The sequence below is a fragment of the Odocoileus virginianus genome, chromosome 21 (genome assembly GCF_023699985.2).
Source record: "Odocoileus virginianus isolate 20LAN1187 ecotype Illinois chromosome 21, Ovbor_1.2, whole genome shotgun sequence".
NCBI classification, from domain to species: domain Eukaryota; kingdom Metazoa; phylum Chordata; class Mammalia; order Artiodactyla; family Cervidae; genus Odocoileus; species Odocoileus virginianus.
In genome coordinates this window covers 19,873,451-19,896,187 of record NC_069694.1, presented here as the reverse complement: position 1 = coordinate 19,896,187, position 22,737 = coordinate 19,873,451, and the positions used below count along the sequence as shown (strand labels likewise).

General features: G+C 37.5%; 1 protein-coding gene and 1 non-coding gene across 6 annotated transcripts in view; one reads left to right on the top strand and one right to left on the bottom strand.

Moving 5' to 3' along the window:
- Nucleotides 1–21,025, top strand: part of ZCCHC4 (zinc finger CCHC-type containing 4) — a 62,622-nt gene extending 41,597 nt beyond the window's left edge. For all 5 annotated transcript variants that reach the window (XM_020897611.2, XM_020897609.2, XM_070452075.1 and 2 more), the window contains 5 exons: nucleotides 6,771–6,892; nucleotides 7,149–7,224; nucleotides 9,985–10,036; nucleotides 10,532–10,676; nucleotides 16,324–21,025. In XM_020897611.2, coding sequence (XP_020753270.2) covers nucleotides 6,771–6,892; nucleotides 7,149–7,224; nucleotides 9,985–10,036; nucleotides 10,532–10,676; nucleotides 16,324–16,459 — 531 coding nt within the window. In that variant the 3' untranslated portion in view covers nucleotides 16,460–21,025. The remainder of the gene's footprint in view (nucleotides 1–6,770; nucleotides 6,893–7,148; nucleotides 7,225–9,984; nucleotides 10,037–10,531; nucleotides 10,677–16,323) is intronic.
- On the bottom strand, nucleotides 14,160–14,267 carry LOC139030288 (U6 spliceosomal RNA). The gene has a single exon (XR_011482592.1). It is a non-coding gene; the product is annotated as a U6 spliceosomal RNA (small nuclear RNA).
- Nucleotides 21,026–22,737: the final 1,712 nt, after the last annotated feature.

Below are 22,737 nucleotides of genomic sequence, written 5' to 3'. Positions count from 1 at the left end.
GTGATTCTTTTATTAGTTGAAGTGCAGTTCATTTACCATACTGTGTTACTTTCAGATGTACAGCAGAGTGATTCAGTATTTTTGCAGATTATATTATATTATACACTATTACAAGATAATATGTGTAATTCCTGTATCACTTGGCACTAATCTTTGTACATCTTGAAGATGTATATTATTATGAAAATTATTTAGAAATAATGTGAGAAACAGTATAACTAAAAATGAGGGCACAGATCCTACCTGTAATTGTACTCCAAACAGCAAATATGTTGTTGAAGTAGAGTTGACCTTTGAATAACTGGACGGTTAGGGGTGCAGTTGGAAATCAGTGTATAACTTACAATTAGCCTTCTGTATTTGAACTTTCTCCATATCTGTGGTTCTGCATCTGTGGATTCAGCCAAATTTGTCTTGATAGTATTTACTATTAAAAAAGATTCATGAATAAGTAGACCCACACAGTTCAAACTTGTGTTGTTCAGGGGTCAACTATATTCACTTCTAGTCTTTTCAGAAAATCCTTTTACATATTTGTAATCATAGCAGATGAATATGATTTATGCTTCCTTCATGGTGCCTTATATAAATGTATATTTTAAAATGTAGCTATATAATCTTATGCTTTATTATTTCATTAATGGACTGTGTTGTTCTCTCTTTTTTCGGACTTGAGAGGTTGCTTCCACCTTTAAACATCTTCTATTCATAAAATTTTTTTATATTGTACATAACTCCCCTAAAATAAATTTATAAAACTAAAATAGAATTACAAAAGTTACACTGTCAAGTTTAATGGACATTTTCATGGTTGTTGAACCACATTAACAGATTCCTTTCCAAAACTGTGTAGCACAAGTCATTTTAACCTTGATTTCTTAAGCTCTGCTTTAGGCAAAATCTGTATCATAATTCTTCTCAAAGCTGGTTTACTTTCCTTTTTAGGGCATCCAGTTTTCTGTTTCTTGTCTGAAGGATGCTTCTACTGTAATATGGACACTTGCAAAGCAGAGATAGCTGACATATCCTAGCGATGTTAACTGAGTAAGCCATTTCTGGCTTCCAGGTGCACCTGCTGCCTTTGACAGTGAATAATCATCCAGTACAATGTTTGGCACATAGTAGGTGCCCTATACACATTGAGTGAATAATTGAGTGAAAAAGAGCATGAACTCTGGAGTTGAAAAGGAACTGGGTTTTAATCCTAGTTCTGACACGTAATAACTAGGCCTGCACATTTTATCTAACTCTCTGAAACTTATCTTACTTGTTAAATGAGCATAGTAACAATATATCTGCCTTATAAGGTTTTAAGAATTATTTGAGATAATATCTCAAAAAGCTTAGCCTTGTCTCTGACCCACAGCGAATGTAGAATAAAGGTCATTGCTATCAGCATTGTTGAAACCATCTTGATATTGTCATCATTCAGATGGTCCCAGATTCAGGGTAAAACTTTTCTTCAGGTCTCTTTTGTACAGTATCTGAGACATTAAAATTGTAAAACACATCATTCCTCAGAAAACTTTCATCCACATTCTGTTGTTGTTCAGTTGCTAGGTCATGTCTGACTCTTTGCAACCCCATTGATTGCAGCATGCCAGGCTTCCCTGTCCTTTGCTATCTCCTGGAGTTTGCTCAAACTTATTTCTATTTTTTCACTGTGGGCAAGAGTTTGAAATGGTGAGGAGGCAGAAGAAGGCAGATCCAGGATAAGGCAGATGAGAGCAATTAATGTGGATTAACCAGTTATCGTTTGTTTAGACAGGCTGTGTTACTACAAAAGAACTTTTACAAATGTTGGAGTTTTAGTTTTGAGAATTAGTTCCAAGGTCCAAGCTTACTGAAAGTAGTTCTATAACTCAGTGCTTCGGGGGAAAAGGTTCTAATTAGATCTTGTATATCAGACAGGGTGAAAAGCAGTGTTTTCAATAAAGAGAAAGCCAGCTTTTGAGAAGATTAAAATAAAACTATAAAACAAAACAAATCTTCATTTTTTGTGTGATTGCTACTAAAGATAAGAACTACTGCCCCATTACATACTCACTGGGAGAAGATTTTGCCAGATCTCCTGGGGTGAACGTAAACCTCATTTATTGCACTTCACCTTTGATGGTTTTTCTGTTTTTTGTTTTTGTTTTGAGACTTTCTCTAGACTTATTATTATCCTTTCCAAACCTTTTGCATTCTTTCTTTTTTTCTGTTGTTACTTTAGCTTCATTTTGTGGTAATTTTTTCCCTTTTATATTAAACTGCCTTCATCAAATGAAAAATTTTCAAGTTTCCTCTCCCCCTTCACAGATCTCTTCCCATAGACCTTGATTAGGCCTTCTTTCTGACTTGGTCTGAGATGATTATATGCCCCCAAACCACAATACAGTAAAAAAAAAAAAAAAAAAAAATCACAAAATCTCTTTTTTCAAAAATACTTTTTAGGTTAGAGGAAGGCGAAAATGCTGCAAATCTTCATAAGATATAAGTCATGTAGAATCTTCAGTGATAAAGTACTTGATGAATACAGAATAAAATAGTTATCAAAGACCTAGAAAGGAAGGATTTGGTAATGAAAAGAAATTCTGATTTAGAGTCAGAAGTTTGAGTCCTAGCACTGCCTTTTAGAAGCTATTTAATCTTGAGGGAAGTTACTTTATCTTTCCAGGTCTCTGTTTCCTTACCTGTAAAATAAAATAATTGAACCAGAAAAGGGATGGCAGATAAGTTTTACTTTTAGACTTAAGCCTGATGAATTGATAGTGACTTCCTGGAGAATTTGTTGAGAATACCAGACTCAGTGGCAGAAAGTAGCGTGATTGATTAGTGATGTCTGCCACAGAGTTAGAGTCAGAGAGTGGTAGATTCAGGTCCTGTATTTACCATATCTGAGCTGGATCATCTCACTTCCCTTCCACCTGGAACATGCTCTGTTCTCGTTTCTACTTAGTCTGGGGCATTTATCTGGATCGTTAAAAGTAGAGATCTTTGCTTTTTTTTTATTTTTAAAAAAGCTATCATTTAAAAAAATCATCCCATTCGAAAACTGTTTTTCAAGGCTGATTTCATGTTAAGAAATGAAGACACTTTGACAGGAATTTCTGAGAAATGATTGTAAATTATAAGGTGACAAGAATTTCTCAAAACTCATTATATAGTAAACATAAAATATTTAATGGATTTGAAGTGATGAATAATATACAAACATGTCTGTGTATGTCTCTGTAGAGGTTACATGGAATAAGGTTTTTAACCTTTTAGAAGTTCTTTAATCTTGAGGGAAGTCACTTTCCAGGTCTCTGTTTCCTTACTTGTTAAATAAAATAATTGAACCAGAAAAGGGATGACAGATAAGTTTTACTTTTAGACTTAAGCCTGATGAATATATTACGTGTTGTATATGTAATATATATGTAAAAAACCTTATTGCTATGGCAGAAGTTGATTGATGGAGCTGAAGAGTTCACTTGGGATCTTTTGAATATAATGAAATTAAACAACGTACTTTAGGGAGTTCTGAAAATACAAGTATGTACTGTTTTTTATTTAATTTTTATTTCCCAGCATGGCACTTGAAACATAGTAGGTGCAGAGTAATTGTCGAGTTGAATGTCTTGGTTTCCATAGAACTAGTTTCAGTCTTGTGTTGCAGAAGACATTTGCTTATAGATAAAATTAAAAGTTAGAAATTGCAGAGATTTTGTGCTTTCCCTCATTTCTATACAGTACTTCATCACATTAATCAGTTCCATGGGAGAAATTTTCTATTTGAAAATGCCTCTCATCATCATTGTGAGTGAAATGTCAGGGATAATGATGGGAAAATGGTGTATCAGCTCTACCACTAGTGATATGCAATTTGCAAAATTGTGTTTGCTTTACAGCACTTCCATAGGAGGTTTATTTGTGTGGATGAAGCTATGAAATATGGATGTATGTTAGAGGTACATTAATTTACCCTAGCAGCATGCATTTTACATACCATATGTTTATAGTTAATTAGCACAACAAACCCACATTTAAAAATAATAATAATCTCAATTAGGTTATGCAAAATCAAGTAATCAACCACCTTCCTGACACACACATTCTCTGACTCCTTGGGTAATCATAAAGAAATTGTTCTTTTTTCCCCCTCTCTTCCATCTGCTATCTATTCTATTGCATAGAGTATTCCATTTACTAGAAGTCTTTCTAATATACTCTTTTCCAGCATTTGAAAATCTTAAGATTCTCTTGGAAAGAATTTTTTTTCTTATGACACTCATAAATGTTCAGATTATCTCTGTTGGATTTAATAAGGTGCCGTATATTTACTGAGTACATTGAGGAGAAGTGCATTAGGGAAAAATTATGAATCTAAACCATTTTAAAAGAAAACTACTTAAAGCACTGTTTTAAGGTGATTGAAGTAAAGTCTACTTTTGTATCTTAGCCTAATAGTAACATATATTCATAGAATTTTAAAGTTGGAAACAAGCATAGCTTTAGCATAGGCTAACTTACCAATGTAATAATCCTCTCCACTAAATTCATGACAAGCAGCCATCTAGCCTCACTTGAATGCTTTCAGTGAGCAAAGTCCTACAGCCTTACAAGGCAACTCAATTTATTTAATAGCTCTAATCATTAGAAAATTTTCTCACATGGAGATAAAATATGCTCCCTATTAACTTCTAACCATTGGTCCTACTTCTATTTTCCAAAGCAATGAAGGAGAAGTCTAATTTCTATTCCACATGACACCCCTTCAGTTATAGCCATCAGATCCTCCCAGTCTTCTCTTTTCTGAATAAATACCCCCAGTCTGTACAACTGTAAGTCCTATTTATCCCCATTACTTTCAGTAGAAATGAACTGGCTTTATTCATATCTCTCTTAAAATGTAGCAACTGAATGCAGAGCTTTGAAAGTGATCTATCCTCATCTTCTTTCCTTGTTAATGATATTATAGTTGTTATAGTCCCGAGTAGTCCAACTGTAGGCCCACACCTACTCTTACATGGTTACACTAGACTGTGGACTCACTATGCTGACCTGTATATGCTCACCACGCAAAACACCCTAGGCCTTTTTTCCTCACTGTCTCTTGTTTAGTTGGGTCTCCTCACCTTGTACTTTTCTTTCCCCCCACTGCTGAAGCTTGTTAATCAGTCTTCCTAAATTTGTTCTCCTGTAAATCTAGCCAGTAGTGATATGGCCATGGAAGAACCTAGGAATCTCCCGTTAAAGGCCTCTCTTTCCATTGTGCTCAATGCCTTCAGTTCAGTTCAGTCGCTCAGTCATGTCCCACTCTGCGACCCCATGGACTGCAGCACGCCAGGCTTCCGTATCCTTCACTATCTTCCAGAGCTTGCTCAAACTCATGTCCATCGAGTCGATGCCATCCAACCATCTCATCCTCTGTTGTCCCCTTTTCCTCCTGCCCTCAATCTTTCCCAGCATCAGGGCATCAGGGTCTTTTCCAATGAGTCAGTTGTTCACATCAGGTGGCCAAAGTTTTGGACACTTTGACAGGAATTTCTGAGATGCTTTATGCCTTATATTTTTGTAATTCTCTCATTAAATAGTTAGCTTGTGAGTTCTGTTGTAAATTCCTAAGTGTAATCTTATGTAGAATCTACACAATTTATTACTTGAAAGTTGGGGTCTATCTTATAAAAATCCCATAATACTCTTGTGGGTGATAGATCTAAAGCAGTGTTTCTCAAGCTTTAGTATGCGAAGAGAGGGCTTGTTAAAAATGCAGATTGCTGGACCCCAACCCCAGAGTTTGTGTTTTTAGGTCCTAGGTGGGACAAGAAATTGCATTTCTAACATGATCCCAGGTGATGCTGATATTGCTGATCCAGACACCACACTTTGAGAGTTAATGATCTGAAGAAAGATGGACTTAGTGGCTAGGTGGAATTCATGGCAGGTTTAAAACCAAACTGAGAATGTTTATGGGTGATAGTCTGGAGGAGGAGAGGGGAGCCAGAAGCTGATAGGAATCATGCTTGTTGGTTTCAGTTTATTTTCCAGATAATCTGTAGAAAGGGGAGGTTGAGTTAGGGATCTTAAGGAGAGAGGTGAATGCTTGAAGTGGTCATTGTGGGGGAGAACTGTAGTTGATTTCCCTCTGTGTCTCCATCCTTCTGTCTCCAGCATATGCCAGGTCCTGAATTCAGTGTTTTACATACATTGGCTCATTTAACTTTCACAACAACTCTAAGTAAGTGTTAGTAACCTCCTTTTCCAGTTGAAAATGATGCAGGCTTGCCTGAGGTCATATAACAGGTGAGCGGCAGAGCCACTGCCTGGCCTTGAGCTGGCTCTGTCAGAAAGTGACGGTGGAGGGCCAAACCAAGGTGGCACTGAGCCTCAGGGAGCTGAAAACTGACACGCAGTGAATGCAAAAAGTGAAAAACCCTAAGCAAGCTGTCACGGATCATCAAAGGTGGAATTTTTTAACCCCCAAAGCTAAATTCTTAGTTATGTAATAGCCCTTCTTGCAGAGTCCATTGCGTTGGGTCCAAGATTAGAGTTCTCCTCTTAATCCCAGGTAACATGAATTTGTCATAACAAATTTTACCTTTTTTATAATAAAATTTTACTCTCATGGAGTCCTCTCTGAATCTGTTGACTAATAAGTAAACTCTTGCTTTTAAGAACTTCTTGTTAAATGCTCTGATTTAATTTGTATCTTGGCATCAGTTTGTTCACCTATTGGTAAAGAGTCTTAACAAATGTTGACTCAGTTGAGAAATTTTTCTTTGAATTTTTTTTTTTCTTTCTAGGTAGATTATGATAATCATGCACTTTATAAACATGGAAAGACAGGACGGAAACAGTCTCCTGTGCGTATTTTCACAAATATCCCACCTAACAGAATAATCCTTCCTATTGAAGAAGGGTACAGGTAAGATCACAGAGGGACCTTGAAATACATGAGTCACTGAAAATAAAGTTCCATATATCTGATACGAAAATGCCTTTCATATTGACTCATATAGTACTTTTATTACTATTAAATGTGGCCTAAAATGTTGTATTGAATTTAATTTGAATTATACCGAATTTTTGTAACATGCCTTGTGAACTTTTATCTACCTTGTGAATCTCAATAGGTATAAATATATGCAGCTCATTTCATCAGGCCTTTCTTTTCTCCTTAGATTTTGCCCCCTGTGTCAACGATATGTTTCTCTAGAGAATCAACACTGTGAACACTGTAATTCTTGCACATCCAAGGTATAGTTTTCTTTATAATGTGTTTTTACTCAAATATATTAGTTTTATGTTAGTTCACTAGTTTCATTACATTTTCTTAATTTTTTAAAATATTATAATTCATATTAATGTATTAATGCCAAAGAATGTTCAAATTACTATACAGTTGTGCTCATTTCACGTGCTAGCAAGGTTATGCTCAAAATCCTTCAAGCTAGGCGTTAGCAATATGTGAACCAAGAACTTCCAGATGTGCAAGCTGGGTTGAGAAAAGCCAGAGGAACCACAGATTAAATTGCCAACATTCATTGGGTCATGGAGAAAGCAAGAGAATTCCACAGAAACATCTACTTCTGCTTCACTGATTATGCTAAAGGCTTTGACTGTGTGAATCACAACAAACTGTGGGGAATTCTTAAAGAGATGGGAGTACCAGACCACTTTACGTGTCTTCTAAGGAACCTGTATGCAGGTCAAGAAGCGACAGTTAGAACTTAATATGGAACAATGGACTGGTTCAAAATTGGGAAAGGAGTACATCAAGACTGTATATTGTCACTCTGCTTATTTAACTTATATGCAGAGTACATCATGTGAAATGCTGAACTGGATAACTCACAAGCTGGAATCAAGATTGCCAAGGGAAATATCAACAGCCTCAGATATGCACATGATACCACTCTAATGGCAGAAAGTGAAGAGGAACTAAAGAGCCTCTAAAGAGGAGAGTGAAAAAACTGGCTTGAAACTCAACATTCAAAAATCTAAGATCATGGCATCTGGTCCCATAACTTCATGGCAAATAGATCAGGAAAAAGTGGAAGCAGTGACAGATTTTATTTTCTTGGGCTCCAAAATCACTGCAGATGGTGACTGCAGGCATGAAATTAAAAGACACCTGCTCCTTGGAAGGAAAGCTATAATAAACCTAGATAGCATAATAAAAAGCAAAGACATCCCTTTGCTGACAAAAGTCCATATAGTCAAAGCTGTGGTCTTTCCAGTAGTCATGTACGGGTGTGAGTGTTAAATCATAAGGAAAGCTGAGCTTCAAAGAACTGATGCTTGTGAATAGTAGTGTTGGAGAAGACTCTTGAGAGTCCCTTGACCAGCAAGGATATCAAATCAGTCAATCCTAAGGAAATCAACCCTGAATATTCATTGAAAGGTCTGTCGATGAAGCTCCAATACTTTGGCCACCTGATGCAAAGAGCTAACTGATCGGAAAAGACCTTGATACTGGGAAAGATAGAAGGCAAAAGGAGAAGGAGGCAGCAGAGGATGACATGGTTGTATAGCATCACCAACTCAATGGACATGAATTTGAGCAAACTCTGGGAGATAGTGGAGTACAGAGGCGCCTGCAGTCCATGGGATCGCAAAGCGTTGGGCAACGGCTTAGCAACTGAACAACAACAGTTAGTGTATTATTGTTTATTAATTATATTTTAATACAATATCTTTTCTCTAATCATAAAGTACTGCAGGCTTTTAAAAATATTTAGTTGCCTTCATTATCATTAATAATTTTTGAGTTATTTTTATATGGTAATGTGTAACTGCTAAAATTACTAGTGTTTCAAATAAGGCACTAAATGAAGACTAAATTTTGTTGAGGGAAAAATTGTTTCAAATAAGGAATTGAATTATTAGATACCAATCACTGTTCTGATGAAGCAGCAGTTAGTAACAGGACTCTTTATGTGCCAGGCCCTTTTTAAGTGCTGTACATGGACTAAGTCGTTTAGTCCTCACACAGCGCTAGTAGACAGGCCTTGTCACAGGCGGGGAGGGACTACAGAGGACATACCTCCTGCTGACGTCTTTAGGAAGGCAGGATCCCCCGGAGGATACCCTGTTATTTTAACTCCATCCAGTCAAAAAGAACATGTGAAGTTTAGTTGGCTGATAAGCACGTACCATTCTCTAAAGGAAAGGCTGTATTTTTATAACTATTGGAAAGTACATTTTTTTTTATAACCTACTGGTTGTACTGGTTTTTTACTATGGTAACATTGATTATATATATTTCTAATTAGTTTAGAAATTGTCTGTATTCTTCATTTTAAAAAAAATTTGCCCAAATCATACAAATTCCAAAATGAGAGGAAAAAAAAACAGTTTTTTAAAAAATTTAGAGATGTACACATAGGTGGAAAAAAATAAAAACAAGGAAGTGAGCATCAGAAAAGCTAGGCTAGGTGTTCCTCAGTGGGGAAGGAAGAATGCTGGACTGGAAGGGGCATTTGGGGAAGTGTCTAGGGGACTGATGGAATTGTCTCTTGACTTGTTGGGTTCTTCAGTGTTCACTTTATAATACTCACTAAACTGGATGTATGCATTTCATGTACTTTTCTAGGTATGTTTTATCTCACAGTTTTTAAACTACCCAGATAGTAGCCTCCATCCTTCTAAATGACATTTTCTCAAATATGAACGTTATTAAGGATCATGTCAGATAGACTATAAAAACTATGAGTCGTTAATTCTCTTGAAATTTTCATTGAGTCCTTCTTCGTGCAGTTTGGGTTGATTGATCTGGAGTGGACTTTCAAGATCATTTAGATAAATCCCCCAGTTTTAGTGTTACGAAATTTGGGGCATTTGAGTTGAGTGGAGAAGTGCATAAATTAAAATCAAAGTATTTAATTGTAAAGCTCAGGAAAGTGAGAAATAAGGAATGAATAATTTACACAGCTTTTAATAAGCCATTTTAATTTTTAATTATGGGGCTTGATTCTTAATGACAAATTAATCATAGTTTAAAAATTGTTTTTGTAGGATGGCAGGAAATGGAACCATTGCTTTCTCTGCAAAAAGTGTGTAAAGCCTTGTAAGTATTTAGACTTAGTGTTTGAGATCCTGTGAAAACATTTGAGTTTTTCTTCATCTAAATAGAATTTTTATTTAACTGTATTTACAAAAGAAGAAAATTAATATAGAGACTTACATTAATTTACTTCCTTTTTAATTTTTACACTTATTAAAATGAACTTTCTCTCCTTTAGAGAGAGAGAGATGACTACCTTGTTTGGTTTGATTATTTTAATAGGATTTTGTATTGTTCAGCCGGTCCCCATTGTCTCAGTGGTCCATGACTCATTACCGAAGGGTGGAATTTTTTGCCACATATCAGAAAGAAGTTAACTGGTTTACGTGGGATTCCAGCCTCTTAACCTTGGCCTCTTTAGCCAAATTATAATTAGCTCGGTAAAGAGATCACAATATTTGAAGTAAACACTATTCATACTTCCTCATCATAAGGGTTAATCTAATGAAAAATTCTATTAAGTGAACCTCTTCTAAAACCTAATTTTTTATTTTACAGCCTGGATCCACTGTAGCATTTGCAATCACTGTGCTCTTCCAGATCATTCTTGCAAGGGCCCGAGAGACGGCTGCTTTATTTGTGGTGAATTGGACCATAAACGGAGTACTTGCCCTAACATTTCTACATCTAAGAAAGTTAACAAGTTAGTTGAATTCCTTTATTTACTCGAAAAATTTTTCTTGTGTACAGAACAATCCACAAAAATGTGCAATAACTGGAGGATCCATAGTGCTAAATTAATTGTTGCTTTCACTGTTAGGCATTGTTTGCATAGATGGGGAGGAAGGGTTTCAAGGTGAGTCAGAGAGCTTAAGATTTTACAGGCAAGACCAGTAAATAACCAAAATATAAGGTAGAAAATGACTGACAGACTAACTTTCCTATATGTGTATATAATATAGTTGTTATAATTCAAAGCAACATGATACCAATGACAGTAGTTGATTTAGAAATACTATTGGTATTTCAAATGGGCTAACTTGAATGATTACACTTTTTTCTTTTTACACTAAAGGGATGATATGTATTGAGTCCTCTTGTTTTGCTGATGTGAAAACCAGATAGCTAAGTTTAATATTACATGAAAATTGAGACCAGGATAAAGATTTTGAGCACTCATATAACTTGTGATGAAAAAAACATCTTTTAGTATTAGAAGTGTTTGGCTGGTGCAAAAGTAATTGCGGTTTTGCATTGTTGAATTTTGCCATTTGATACTGGAATACATTCTTAAATAGATGTTACTTTACACATTGTTTTAATGCACATTTCTTGCTTTTATTTTTTGCTAATGACTTATTACTTGTTTATCTTATATTTTAGACTATAGAAATGATGTTAGACAAAAAAACAAATTTGAGCAGTTTTTTTATTCGAGGTCAAAATGGGTTGTAAAGCAGCAGAGATGACTCACAACATCAACAATGCATTTGACCCAGGAACTGCTAGCAAACATACAGTGCAGTGGTGGTTCAAGAAGTTTTGTAAAGGAGACAAGAGCCTTGAAGATGAGCAGTGTAATACAGCTGGTCATAGGAAGTTGACAACAACCAACTGAGAGCCATCATTGCAGCTGATCCCCTTACAGAGAAGTTGCTGAAGAACTCAACATTGACCATTCTGGTCATTTGGCATTTCAAGCAAATTGGAAAGGTGAAAAAGCTCGATAAATGATTGCCTCATGAGCTGACCAAAGTCAAAAAAGTCATTGTTTTGAAGTGTCATCTTCTCTTATTCTCGGAGAAGGCACTGGCGGACCCACTCCAGTACTCTTGCCTGGAAAATCCCATGGATGGAGAAGCCTGATAGGCTGCAATCCATGGGGTTGCTAAGAGTTGGACACGACTGAGCGACTTCACTTTCACTTTTCACTTTCATGCATTGGAGAAGGAAATGGCAACCCACTCCAGTGTTCTTGCCTGGAGAATCCCAGGGACGGGAGAGCCTGGTGGGCTGCCGTCTATGGGGTCGCATAGAGTTGGACACGACTGATGCGACTTAGCAGCAGCAGTTTCTCTTATTCTATGCAACATTTCTTTCTTTTTTTTTTTTTTCATTTATTTTTATTAGTTGGAGGCTAATTACTTTACATCATTACAGTAGTTTTTGTCATACATTGAAATGAATTAGCCATGGATTTACATGTATTCCCCATCCCAGTCCCCCCTCCCATCTCCCTCTCCACCCAATCCTTCTGGGTCTTCCCAGTCCACCAGGCCCGAGCACTTGTCTCATGCACCCAACCTGGGCTGGTGATCTGTTTCACCCTAGATAATATACATGTTTCAATGCTGTTCTCTTGAAACATCCCACCCTCGCCTTCTCCCAGAGTCCACAAGTCTATTCTATACATCTGAGTCTCTTTTTCTGTTTTATGCAACATTTCTTGATTGGATTGTAATGCGTGATGAAAAGTGGATTTTATATGACAACTGTCAATGACCAGCTCAGTGGTTGGACCAAGAACAAACTCCATGCACTTCCCAAGGCCAAACTAACACCATGAAAGGTCATGGTCACTGTTTGGTGGTCTGCTGCCTGTCTCATCCAGTACAACTCTCTGAAGCCTGGTGAAACCATTATATGAGAAGTATGCTCAGCAAATTGATGAGATCCACCAAAAATGGCAACGCCTACAGTCAGTGTTGGTTAACAGAATGGGCCCAATTCTCCACAACCTCGCCTGACTTCATGTCACACAGCTGCTTCAGAAGTTGAATGAGTTGGGCTGCAAAGTTTTGCCTCTTAGACCATATTCACCTGACCTCTCTCCAACCAACTACCACATCTCAACAACTTTTTGCAGGGAAAATGCTTCCACAACCATCAGGCGGCAGAAAACGCTTTCCAAGAGTTCATCAAATCCTGAAGCACAGATTTTTATGCTACAGGGATAAACAAACATTTCTGGCAAATATGTGTTGATTATAATGGTTCCTATTTTATTAATAAAGATGTGTTTGAGTCTAGCTATAATGATTTAAATTCATAGTCCAAAACAATTACTTTCGTACCAACCTGAATACCTGATGCTTTACTAACTACTTATGATTGTATTCTTTTCCATCTGTTTTTATTTTTTTGGTCAGTAGAAATTTTTTTCCATTAAAGCCCAGCTATTTGAATTCTGCCTACTATTTAAACTACCTTTTCCATTAAGAAATGAAAATGAGAGTGTCAGTCACTTAGTCGTGTCTGACTCTGTGCGACCTCATGGACTGTAGCCTGCCAGGCTCCTCTGTACATGGAATTCTCCAGGCAAGAATACTGGAGTGGATAGCCATTTCTTTCTCCAGGGGATCTTCCCAACTCAGGGGTCAAACCTGAGTCTCTTGCATTGCAAGGAGATTCTTTACCATTGGAGCCGCCAGGGAAGCCCATGCTTTTTATCGAATCTACTTTCAGTAATTATTTCCACTATGTAATCAAGGGTAGAAGTGGTATTATAAAAATTAACTAAAGAGGTATATTGAGTCTTAGAAAATACTTTTCCTTATAAACCTTTAAGAATAGAATACAGTCTCATAAAGTAGGGGTGATCTAGGGTTGTTTTACTGTTTACAGTATAATTCTAGTTGCAAACAGGAGTTAGTATCATGCTCAGCCTTTGATTCTGTGATTTTATGACACATGGAAACTGAATTTGCATTTTAGTAATACACTATAGACTCCTCCTTGGTTCTTAAATAGCTCTGACTAGTTCATTTGTTAGTAATATATTGTTTTCATTGAGGAAAATCATGTGGTATCCTTCAGTACTAGATTTTATCAATTTTAATTCAAGACCAAATCTTCTAGAATGTGGTATACCTGATAATTCTTTTTTTTTTTCCCATTTATTTTTATTAGTTGGAGGCTAATTATTTTACAACATTGTAGTGATTTTTGCCATACACTGACATGAATCAGCCATGGATTTACATGTATTCCTCATCCCGATCCCCCCTCCCACCTCCCTCTCTACCCGCTCCCTCTGGGTCATCCCAGTGCACCGAGCCCGAGCACTTACTTGTCTCATGCATCCAACCTGGGCTGGTGATCTGTTTCACCCTTGATAATATACAGTTTTGATGCTGTTCTCTCGAAACATCCCACCCTTGCCTTCTCCCACAGAGTCCAAAAGTCTAAAAATATGGAATGCTTCACAAATTTGCGTTGTCATCCTTGCGCAGGGGCCATGCTAATCTTCTCTGTATTGTTCCAATTTTAGTATATGTGCTGCCGAAGTGAGCACTACCTGATAATTCTTGAATAGTATCACCTTCTTCTCTTAGAGAAGACACCTAAACTGTTAATGGTTATTTTCAGGTATTGCTTTCAAAAAATTTTTAAAATGAAATTGACAAGGCATGAACTTTTTATAATAGTAAAAAATAATTTTTATGCTTTTTTTTATGCCTCTGTGGCATAAAAGGTCTTTTCATCTTGTATGTTTTATAGTTGTCTTATGTTACTTTAGTTTTCCTTAGTATTAATTTCCCTTTGGTTATGAACTAGAATGATGCTGGCTCCCTCTTGTGGTTAGAGCTCATTTTATCAGTCACATAAATACTTGTAATTTAGAGGACAAATATCAATACCAGGTCAATTTAATTTTAAGGCAAAATAAAACAGCCAGTTGATTTATACTCAGTTTATCACTGTTTAAAGACTCTACCTCTGGAGCATTTGTTTATTCATATTAGAAATGAGTGTTTTCCTTCTGTTTTTGTTTACCATATCTTCTAGTGAAATCCGGTTCATGTTTAGTTCTTATCAGTGGATAAGCCAAAGAAAATTTGTTTGAATTTTGTATACAGGCATGCATAATAACTTCATTTATTTTGCGATCAAGAGATTATACGTCATTACGTTTGCTAAATTCATCACTTACCAGGACATTTTCTTACTTTAAAAAAATGGCTGGAGAAAAAGGAGACTTATATAACATGCACAAAACAGAACGAAGATGACTGTTTTGTTTTATTTTGAACTTGAAAGATACCCTAGTGCAAAATCTAAACATGGAAAAATATTAAATTACCAAGCAAACTTCTGAATAGTGGTCATGTGGAGCTACTAATAATAGCTAATTTTTTTAGGAGTTACTATATGCTGAGCATTTTATATACCTGAATAATTTATAGTAGTGCATGTAGTATCAAGGTAAAATGAAAAGAGCACAGTTTCCTGAATCAAGCTGATTCTGCCACTTCCTCAGAGATGGTTTCTTAGCCTCAGTTTCTTTCCCTAAAAAAGAAAAGTGGGGAGAATGCAAGGGAAGGATGACGCCTGCCTTGTCTCAGTCTCCCTGCTCCTTGAAGTCAGTTGTACCCATTCATGTTTGTATTCCCAACACTTAACATGTACACTGAATGACCCAAAGGAGAGGCTGAGTTTGTCCACTAGGAGATTACATACTGTGCATGAAGCTGCTTTCCCAGAGTTTGGTCCTGGGAAGATCAAGAAGAAGCTTTTCCCTTGGACTTGTGAGGTTTGTAAGGAGGAGTCTAATAGTTGATATCGCTGGGCAGCCTTGAAAGTTCCAGGTCTGCCAGTGCTGGCAGCCCCAGCTCATCCCTTTGTTCATGATGTAATAAATGGCATGATTCTGCCAGCTTGGAGAAAGTGAATGAACAGGCCAGTAATCTTTCTCAGCTATAGATTGCCTGTAACTTAGTTCAGAGAGCACCTGAAGCAAAGGATCTGTTTTTGTTTTCTGGTGTGATTTAATGCTTTTTAGAGATTGACTTTCAGCTTATTCATTTTGAAGCTAGTCTTCAAGAGACCACTAAATGTGGACATCCTGTATGGCATTTGTCAGGATTTTAGGATACTGAGGAAAGGAAAATTAAGACTATAAGATGAGCTTCTGTAAGCCTTTTCAGAGTTGCAGCATTTTTCTACCATTGCTAACTGTCAATATATCGGTCTTTTTCTGAAAAATGTAATTCAGGGTTTTGGAGATCGAAGTGCTGAGTTGAGCAGTACAAATGTAGAAGGAAAAAAAAAAAAACAACCTCCCAACTCATTGGCTTGACTATTTACCTCTGTGGTGTATTTGTCCTGAATAGATTGTTCTAAATCTGTAGTAACCATCTTTCAAAGAAATTTCTTCTCTAAAACATTTTGCTTGGTCAGGACTCTATCTCCTTGTTACTGTGGTTAGGATTCTGAGGATTTATGCTTATAATACAGTAAATTCTTTCCCTTCTGTTTTCTTATTTGGTTAGCTAGTTAATTAAACTTCAACATAATTACATAATTCACTGTGCTCATTCTCCAAAATAATTTAGCACCTTGTTTTTCAGGGCTGTCAGAAAGCAGAAGCAAAGAAAAAGCAATAAGATGAAAATGGAGACCACTAAAGGACAATCCATGAATCATACATCTGTTACAAGGAAGAAGAAAAGAAGAGAAAGAACCCATCAATATCTTTGCTCTTAAATGTCCAGTGACTTGAGAATAAGAAAGATTTATAGTCCAACCTTTGATGCCATTTTCTGAAAGTGCCATGTTGGACTTAAATTCTGTTGCTTTCAAAGGTATGCACCTTTCTAAGCTTGAAAATAGGGAGGTGGTATTTTGCTGGTTTATAGACACTCCCCCTTTACACGCACCCCCCCCCCCCCCCCCCCCCGCACCACACACACTGCAGCCCCTCTGGAGATCTTTGCCGGCTTGCTAGCTTTTGGTGCCTTTTTTCTCTCTTTACATCTCTTCCAGTAATATTATTTTAGCCTCTTATCTGAAAAATGGGCACAGAGCATTCTTTTGCAGAAACAAAGGAGAAAATAAGCATGAAAACCCGAGGTTTTGTTTACATTGAACATAAGAGTATGTTGTTATATATGTTAAATTAAATATTAAAATATTGTACAATGGCTTAAATCCCACTTGTAAAGAGAAATACAATCTACAGTTGTTTTTTTTTAAGACAGAATCTGAAGATGGAAAGAATTTTGACAAAGGCAGTCTAAAACAATTATGGTTATATTAATATTAAATATTTATTTTTCAACTACTCTGCAGTTATCCTTTGATGATATAGAATCACCTAAATGTTTGTTGAATTATGACTTGCTCAGTCATCTTACTGTCTGTTAACTTAGGCAGGATGTTTCTTTATAAAAGTTGTAGCAGAGGCAGTCTATTTTGGTGATTCAAACTCCTCTTTCCTATTCTAACACTTACTGATTGTATGTCTTTGGCTAAGTCATTCACTCTCTAGAAGCCACTGTTTCTTCATTAATATAATAGGGACAACACATCTCAGGATTGTTTGTGGTTAAATTAAATAAGGCTCATGCACCAGGCTCTCGGTTCGCTTGTTTGCCTGGAGAAGTGTTAATAGGTGAAGATGGTAATTATCTGTGGTCCAGGGTTGCAATGCTAAAGGGAGGAGTTTGAACAAAGAATTCCTCTCCCCATTTCTCTGCTAGGTATCTGACATTATCTTCTTAAGACTTGGTAGTTTTGAATGGCTTGTATTTGCATAATGACTCTCCTCTCTTTCCCACATGACTATTTTAAAGCATGTTTGGAGGCATATCTGCTTGGGTGTAGCTGGAGCCCTCTAAGTAAAAGTAGAAGAACTGTACTCCATCTCTTATTTAAATTCTACCTGGTATTTAAGTTTGGTACCTGCTGTGGAATCCTCACACATGGCCCTGACAGTGTGGTCCTGATAGATCAGGTGACATCAAAAGATGAGCCAAGCTCCTGGATTTAACAAGCATCAGAAAATTCTTCTCTTGTCCCATTTTTATGGGTTGCTGTGGTGCTAGGAGGGGCAGATTTTGAGGTGACTGGATGAGAGATGAACCTTGTAGAGTCATTGTAAGAGTCTCTCTGATTCAGGTATAGGTGTGGACATTGCCTGACTTTCATGGGGTCCATGATACTGTGGTTAAAATCTACTGAAATCTGCCCAGAAACTCAGACACCTGAGGGGCCATGACTGCTGAAGAATTGGGTCCTGATGGCCAATGGTTATCATCACCACATTTTCTTAGTTTTAAGATACCATCAATTGGTAAAGTGTGCTATTGATGGAATCATATCTTTTCAGGGGGAAAACACCCTTATCTTATTAATTGTATGGGTTAAACTTTAGATGTGTCTTATTTCAGAAATACTGAAATTTGAAAAAAAGCCCATCTTAGTATTGAGCAAATAGGGTGTTACTTATAATCAGGAATTTTGTACTTGAAAACTTTGTTACCTTCTCAGACTTAAAAATAGGAAGTTTGATGGTCCTGTTATTGTATTCAGTTATGGTAATTTTAAGGACTTAATTTCTTTCGTTCCTCAGAGAATAAACGAATAGAATGTGAAAATGTCTCTGGGAGGTATAAAGTGTGATGGGAGATGAGGTCATTTGTTCTAATTAGGAATCTGCATATCTGAACATTAAGATACTTACTTAAAACTGCAGCAAAAGAAAATCCCTGAAATTTGACAGACAAACCTTTTTAAGCTTTTTAAAAGGAAATTTTTTTTGGCCATTCCTTGTGGCATGTGGAATCTTAGTTCTCCCACCAGGGACTGAACCTGTGCTCCCTGCAGTGAAAATGTGCAGTCTTAACCACTGGGCCACTAGGGAAGTTCCTGAAAAGGATATTTTTCTTAAATAATTGCCACTAAATTTCATTCTATTTCTTGTTTATATTACATAATGTAATGAAATATGATGTTACTTTGTCGTATTTTTGTACTTTGTCACATTTTGTCACTTTGTAGGCCCTGAATGAGATTAGATTTTTTTTCCCTACATTTAGTGTGATATTTAGACTAATTTATTTCTCTGGTACGCCTCAGTCTTTTCATCCCATTCTCTTTTTTCTGTTTGGAATATTTCCCTCCATACAGCCATCTTTTAAAGTCTTAACGGAGCCTTTAGGCCCTGGCCCCAATCCCACTCTTTCCTGGTAAGTTTCACATTTGAGACTGATACCAGCTGAGGCTTTCCTCTCCAAGCTGCTTGCTATTCTGCACCACACTTGAGTCACTTTTTATGTATTATTCCATGATTATATTGACAGATTCTGTTTCCCCGAAAGGTTTCAGTTTCTTAATGTCAGTACCCACTTCTTATAGTCTCATGTCTCCTATGTATTGTAGGTGCTCAATAGAAACTTGAAAGGATAGAATTTTCTAGAGATTTTCAGGTGGTGGGTATATTTATTTTCTAGGGCTACTATAACAAATGTATTGGATAGTTTAAACAACAGTAATTAACTTTCTCACAGTTCTAGAGCCTGGAAGTTCAAGATAAAGGTGTTGACAGGCTTGGTTCTCCTGAGGCCTCTCTCCTTAGCTTGCAGATGGTTGCCTTCTCACTGTATCCTCACGTGGTCTTTTTTTGGTGTCTCTTTGTGTCCACATTTCCTCCTGTAAGGATGGTCAGATAGGATTAGTGCCCACCTTAAAGGCCTCATTTTACCTTTATCTCCTTTTTAAAGATGGTGTCTCTAAATCCAGCCCCTGTCTGAGGTACTGGGAGTTAGGACTTCAGCATATAGATTTGGAGAGACACAGCTCAGTCCCTGACATTAGGCTTGCCTAAGATATGGAGACAACTTGCTTTTTTTCTTAGAAGGACTGAAAAAAAAAAAAAAAACCTAGTGGTTCAAATGGTAAAGAATTTGCCTGCAATGCAGGAGATCTGGGTCTGATCCCTGGGTCAGGAAGATCCCCTGGAGAAAGGGAATGACAACCCACTCCAGTATTCTTGCCTAGAGAATCCCAAGGCTGGAGGAGCGTAGCAGGCTACAGTCTACGGGGTCACAAAGAGTTGGACACGACTTAGCAACTAACACACAACACTTACTAAAAAATGCTAATACTAAAAAATGCTAACCATCATCTCATAACAAAGGGATGCCACAAATCTTCAATCGTAAAGAGACATAGTATCTGTGAAGTACAATAAAACATGGTGTGCCTTTGACTTTTAAATATAAAATCACAGCCTACCAAAGGTTGTGGTCTGATGCCACCTTCTTCATGATGTCCTCGCTGGTGTCTCCAGTGGAACAGTACATCTTTGCCAGTGAAATAAAAATAAGTGTGTGTTTGTGTGTCTTCGACTTGTTTTCAGGTACTTAAATCATGCCCTGCATTAGAACGACTCTCTGTGCATGTTTCCCCTCTGTGGCTTAGAAGCTCGTTGGTGCCCAGGGCCTGTGGAATTCACGGTGCGCCTTCACTGTCTCCCAGAGCTGTGTCTGACACACGGTGATGTCAGAGACAACCAGCTGCAGGACCCATGGCCTCCTTCCTCCTTCCACGAGCCTGGGAAGCTAACACCGCTAACTGCAAGTGAGCACCCACGCTAACACTGTTGTGCACTCACCCAGTAGAAGCTCCTCATAAATCAGGGTTGGGTCAGGTGAATGGAAATGGTCATTTATGAACCTCCAAACCCAACTGTGCTGTCTAATAGAAAAATGCTAATACACTTAGAGCTGCCAAGAAAGAAAAACTTTAAAAAAATGCAAAGGAAACATCTAATTTGACTTACTTGATGTAGTTTTAATTGGAAATTAGGACATGGGTTAAATTACTTGAGGGTCAGCTAGAAGGTCATTGCAATAAAGTGACGATAAGATCTCTACAATTTAATTTCAAGAGACTTAGTATAAATGTTAACTTGGCAAGATTGGGCAGGGGGGTGGGGAAGGGAAAGCATCAAAACTGAGCAAGCAGATGGCAGAGATCCAAGGGGTACGTTTTATCCCATTAGCTGGACAGTCACAAGATTCTCACACTATTGCATGGCTTAGTACCCCTGCAGACTGTAACTGTGACATCCGGTCGTCTTTAAGAAACTAACCCTAATTAGATGGGCCCGTTTCGTCACTTGCAAATGTGGAGGTGAGGAGTGGGAGAAAACTAGAGATAGTCAGCCTAAACATTCTGCATGCTTAAAGAAGACAAAAGGAAATAAAAGTTGCTGCCTGTTAACTTTGCACTTAATACATGAGCCACCTGTGTCAAAGAAAATGAAAAGTGACTCTGATTCTACTGCCCGGAGAACCACTGTCACAGCTTATGGGTATTTTCTTCCAGAAACAGGGTTCCTGTACAAATAGCTACAGACACTTAAAATTTTTTAAAAATGGAATTGTAAAAATAAATTGTTTTGTAATCTTCTCATAAAGATGTTGTGAACATCAGTTTATACCCGTAATGACAGTATTATTCTTCAGTATGGATCAGTTAGTCAGTTCAGTCGTTCAGTCGTGTCCGACTTTTTGCGACCCCATGAACTGCAGCACACCAGGCCTCCCTGATCGTCACCAACTCCGGGAGTTTACTCAAACCCATGTCCATGGAGTCCGTGATGCCATCCAGCCATCTCATCCTCTGTCATCCCCTTCTCCTCCTGCCCCCAGTCCCTCCCAGATCAGGGTCTTTTCCAATGAGTCAACTCTTCCCATGAGGTGGCTAAAGTACTGTAGTTTCAGCTTCAGCATCAGTCCTTCCAATGAATACCTGGGACTGATCTCCTTTAGGATGGACTAGTTGAATCTCCTTGCAGTCCAAGGGACTCTCAAGAACTATTGACCACAGTTCAAAAGCATCAATTCTTTGGCGCTCAGCTTTCTTGACAGTCCAACTCTCACATCCATACATGACCACTGGAAAAATCATAGCCTTGACCAGACGGACCTTTGCTGGCAAAGTAATGTCTCTGCTTTTTAATATGCTATCTAGGTTGGTCATGACTTTCCTTCCAAGGAGTAAAGCGTCTTTTAATTTCATGGCTGCAGTCACCATCCACAGTGATTTTGGAACCCCCCAAAATAAAGTCTGACACTGTTTCCACTGTCTCCCCATCTATTTCCCATGAGGTGATGGGACCAGATGCCATGATCTTAGTTTTCTGAATGTTAAGCTTTAAGCCAACTTTCTCACTCATCTCTTTTACTTTCATCAAGAGGCTTTTCAGTTCCTCTTCACTTTCTGCCATAAGGGTGGTGTCATCTGCATATCTGAGGTTATTGATATTTCTCCCAGCAATCTTGATTCCAGGTTGTGCTTCTTCCAGCCCAGCATTTCTCATGATGTACTCTGCATGTAAGTTAAATAAACAGGGTGACAATATACAGCCTTGACGTACTCCTTTTCCTATTTGGAACCAGTCTGTTGTTCCATGTCCAGTTCTAACCGTTGCTTCCTGCTCTGCATGTAGGTTTCTCAAGAGGCAGGGCAGGTGGTCTGATATGCCCATCTCTTCCAGAATTTTCCACAGTTTATTGTGATCCACACAGTTGAAATATGGATATATTGTATTTAATCAGTCTCCTGTGGTTGGGCAGCTAAGTTTCCATTTTTCACTACTTTAAACAACTTGATGAATGTACTTATAACCAAACTTTTTCTTATTTCTAGATGGCCACATCTGAAACTTCACACCTATGATATTTCCTATGTTGTTATACATATCTTGGATGAAATTCATACTCTTCTGTGAAGGTTTCATAATCTGTAGGTAGTTACTCTCCTCTGTCTTGTAACACTGAGGGTATAGCTTTATTCACAGTCCTTTTCCTGTGTGGTATGAGGGACCATATTCAGGATAAGTTTCAGGAAAGTGGGCATTCAGTTTTCATAAGATTGTAAAGCAGGTAGATAGTGGATTTATCTAAATGCACCCCATCATCTAGATTATCTATTGCCATGTGTTGGAGGATGAAGAAGGTTATCTTGAGACCCAA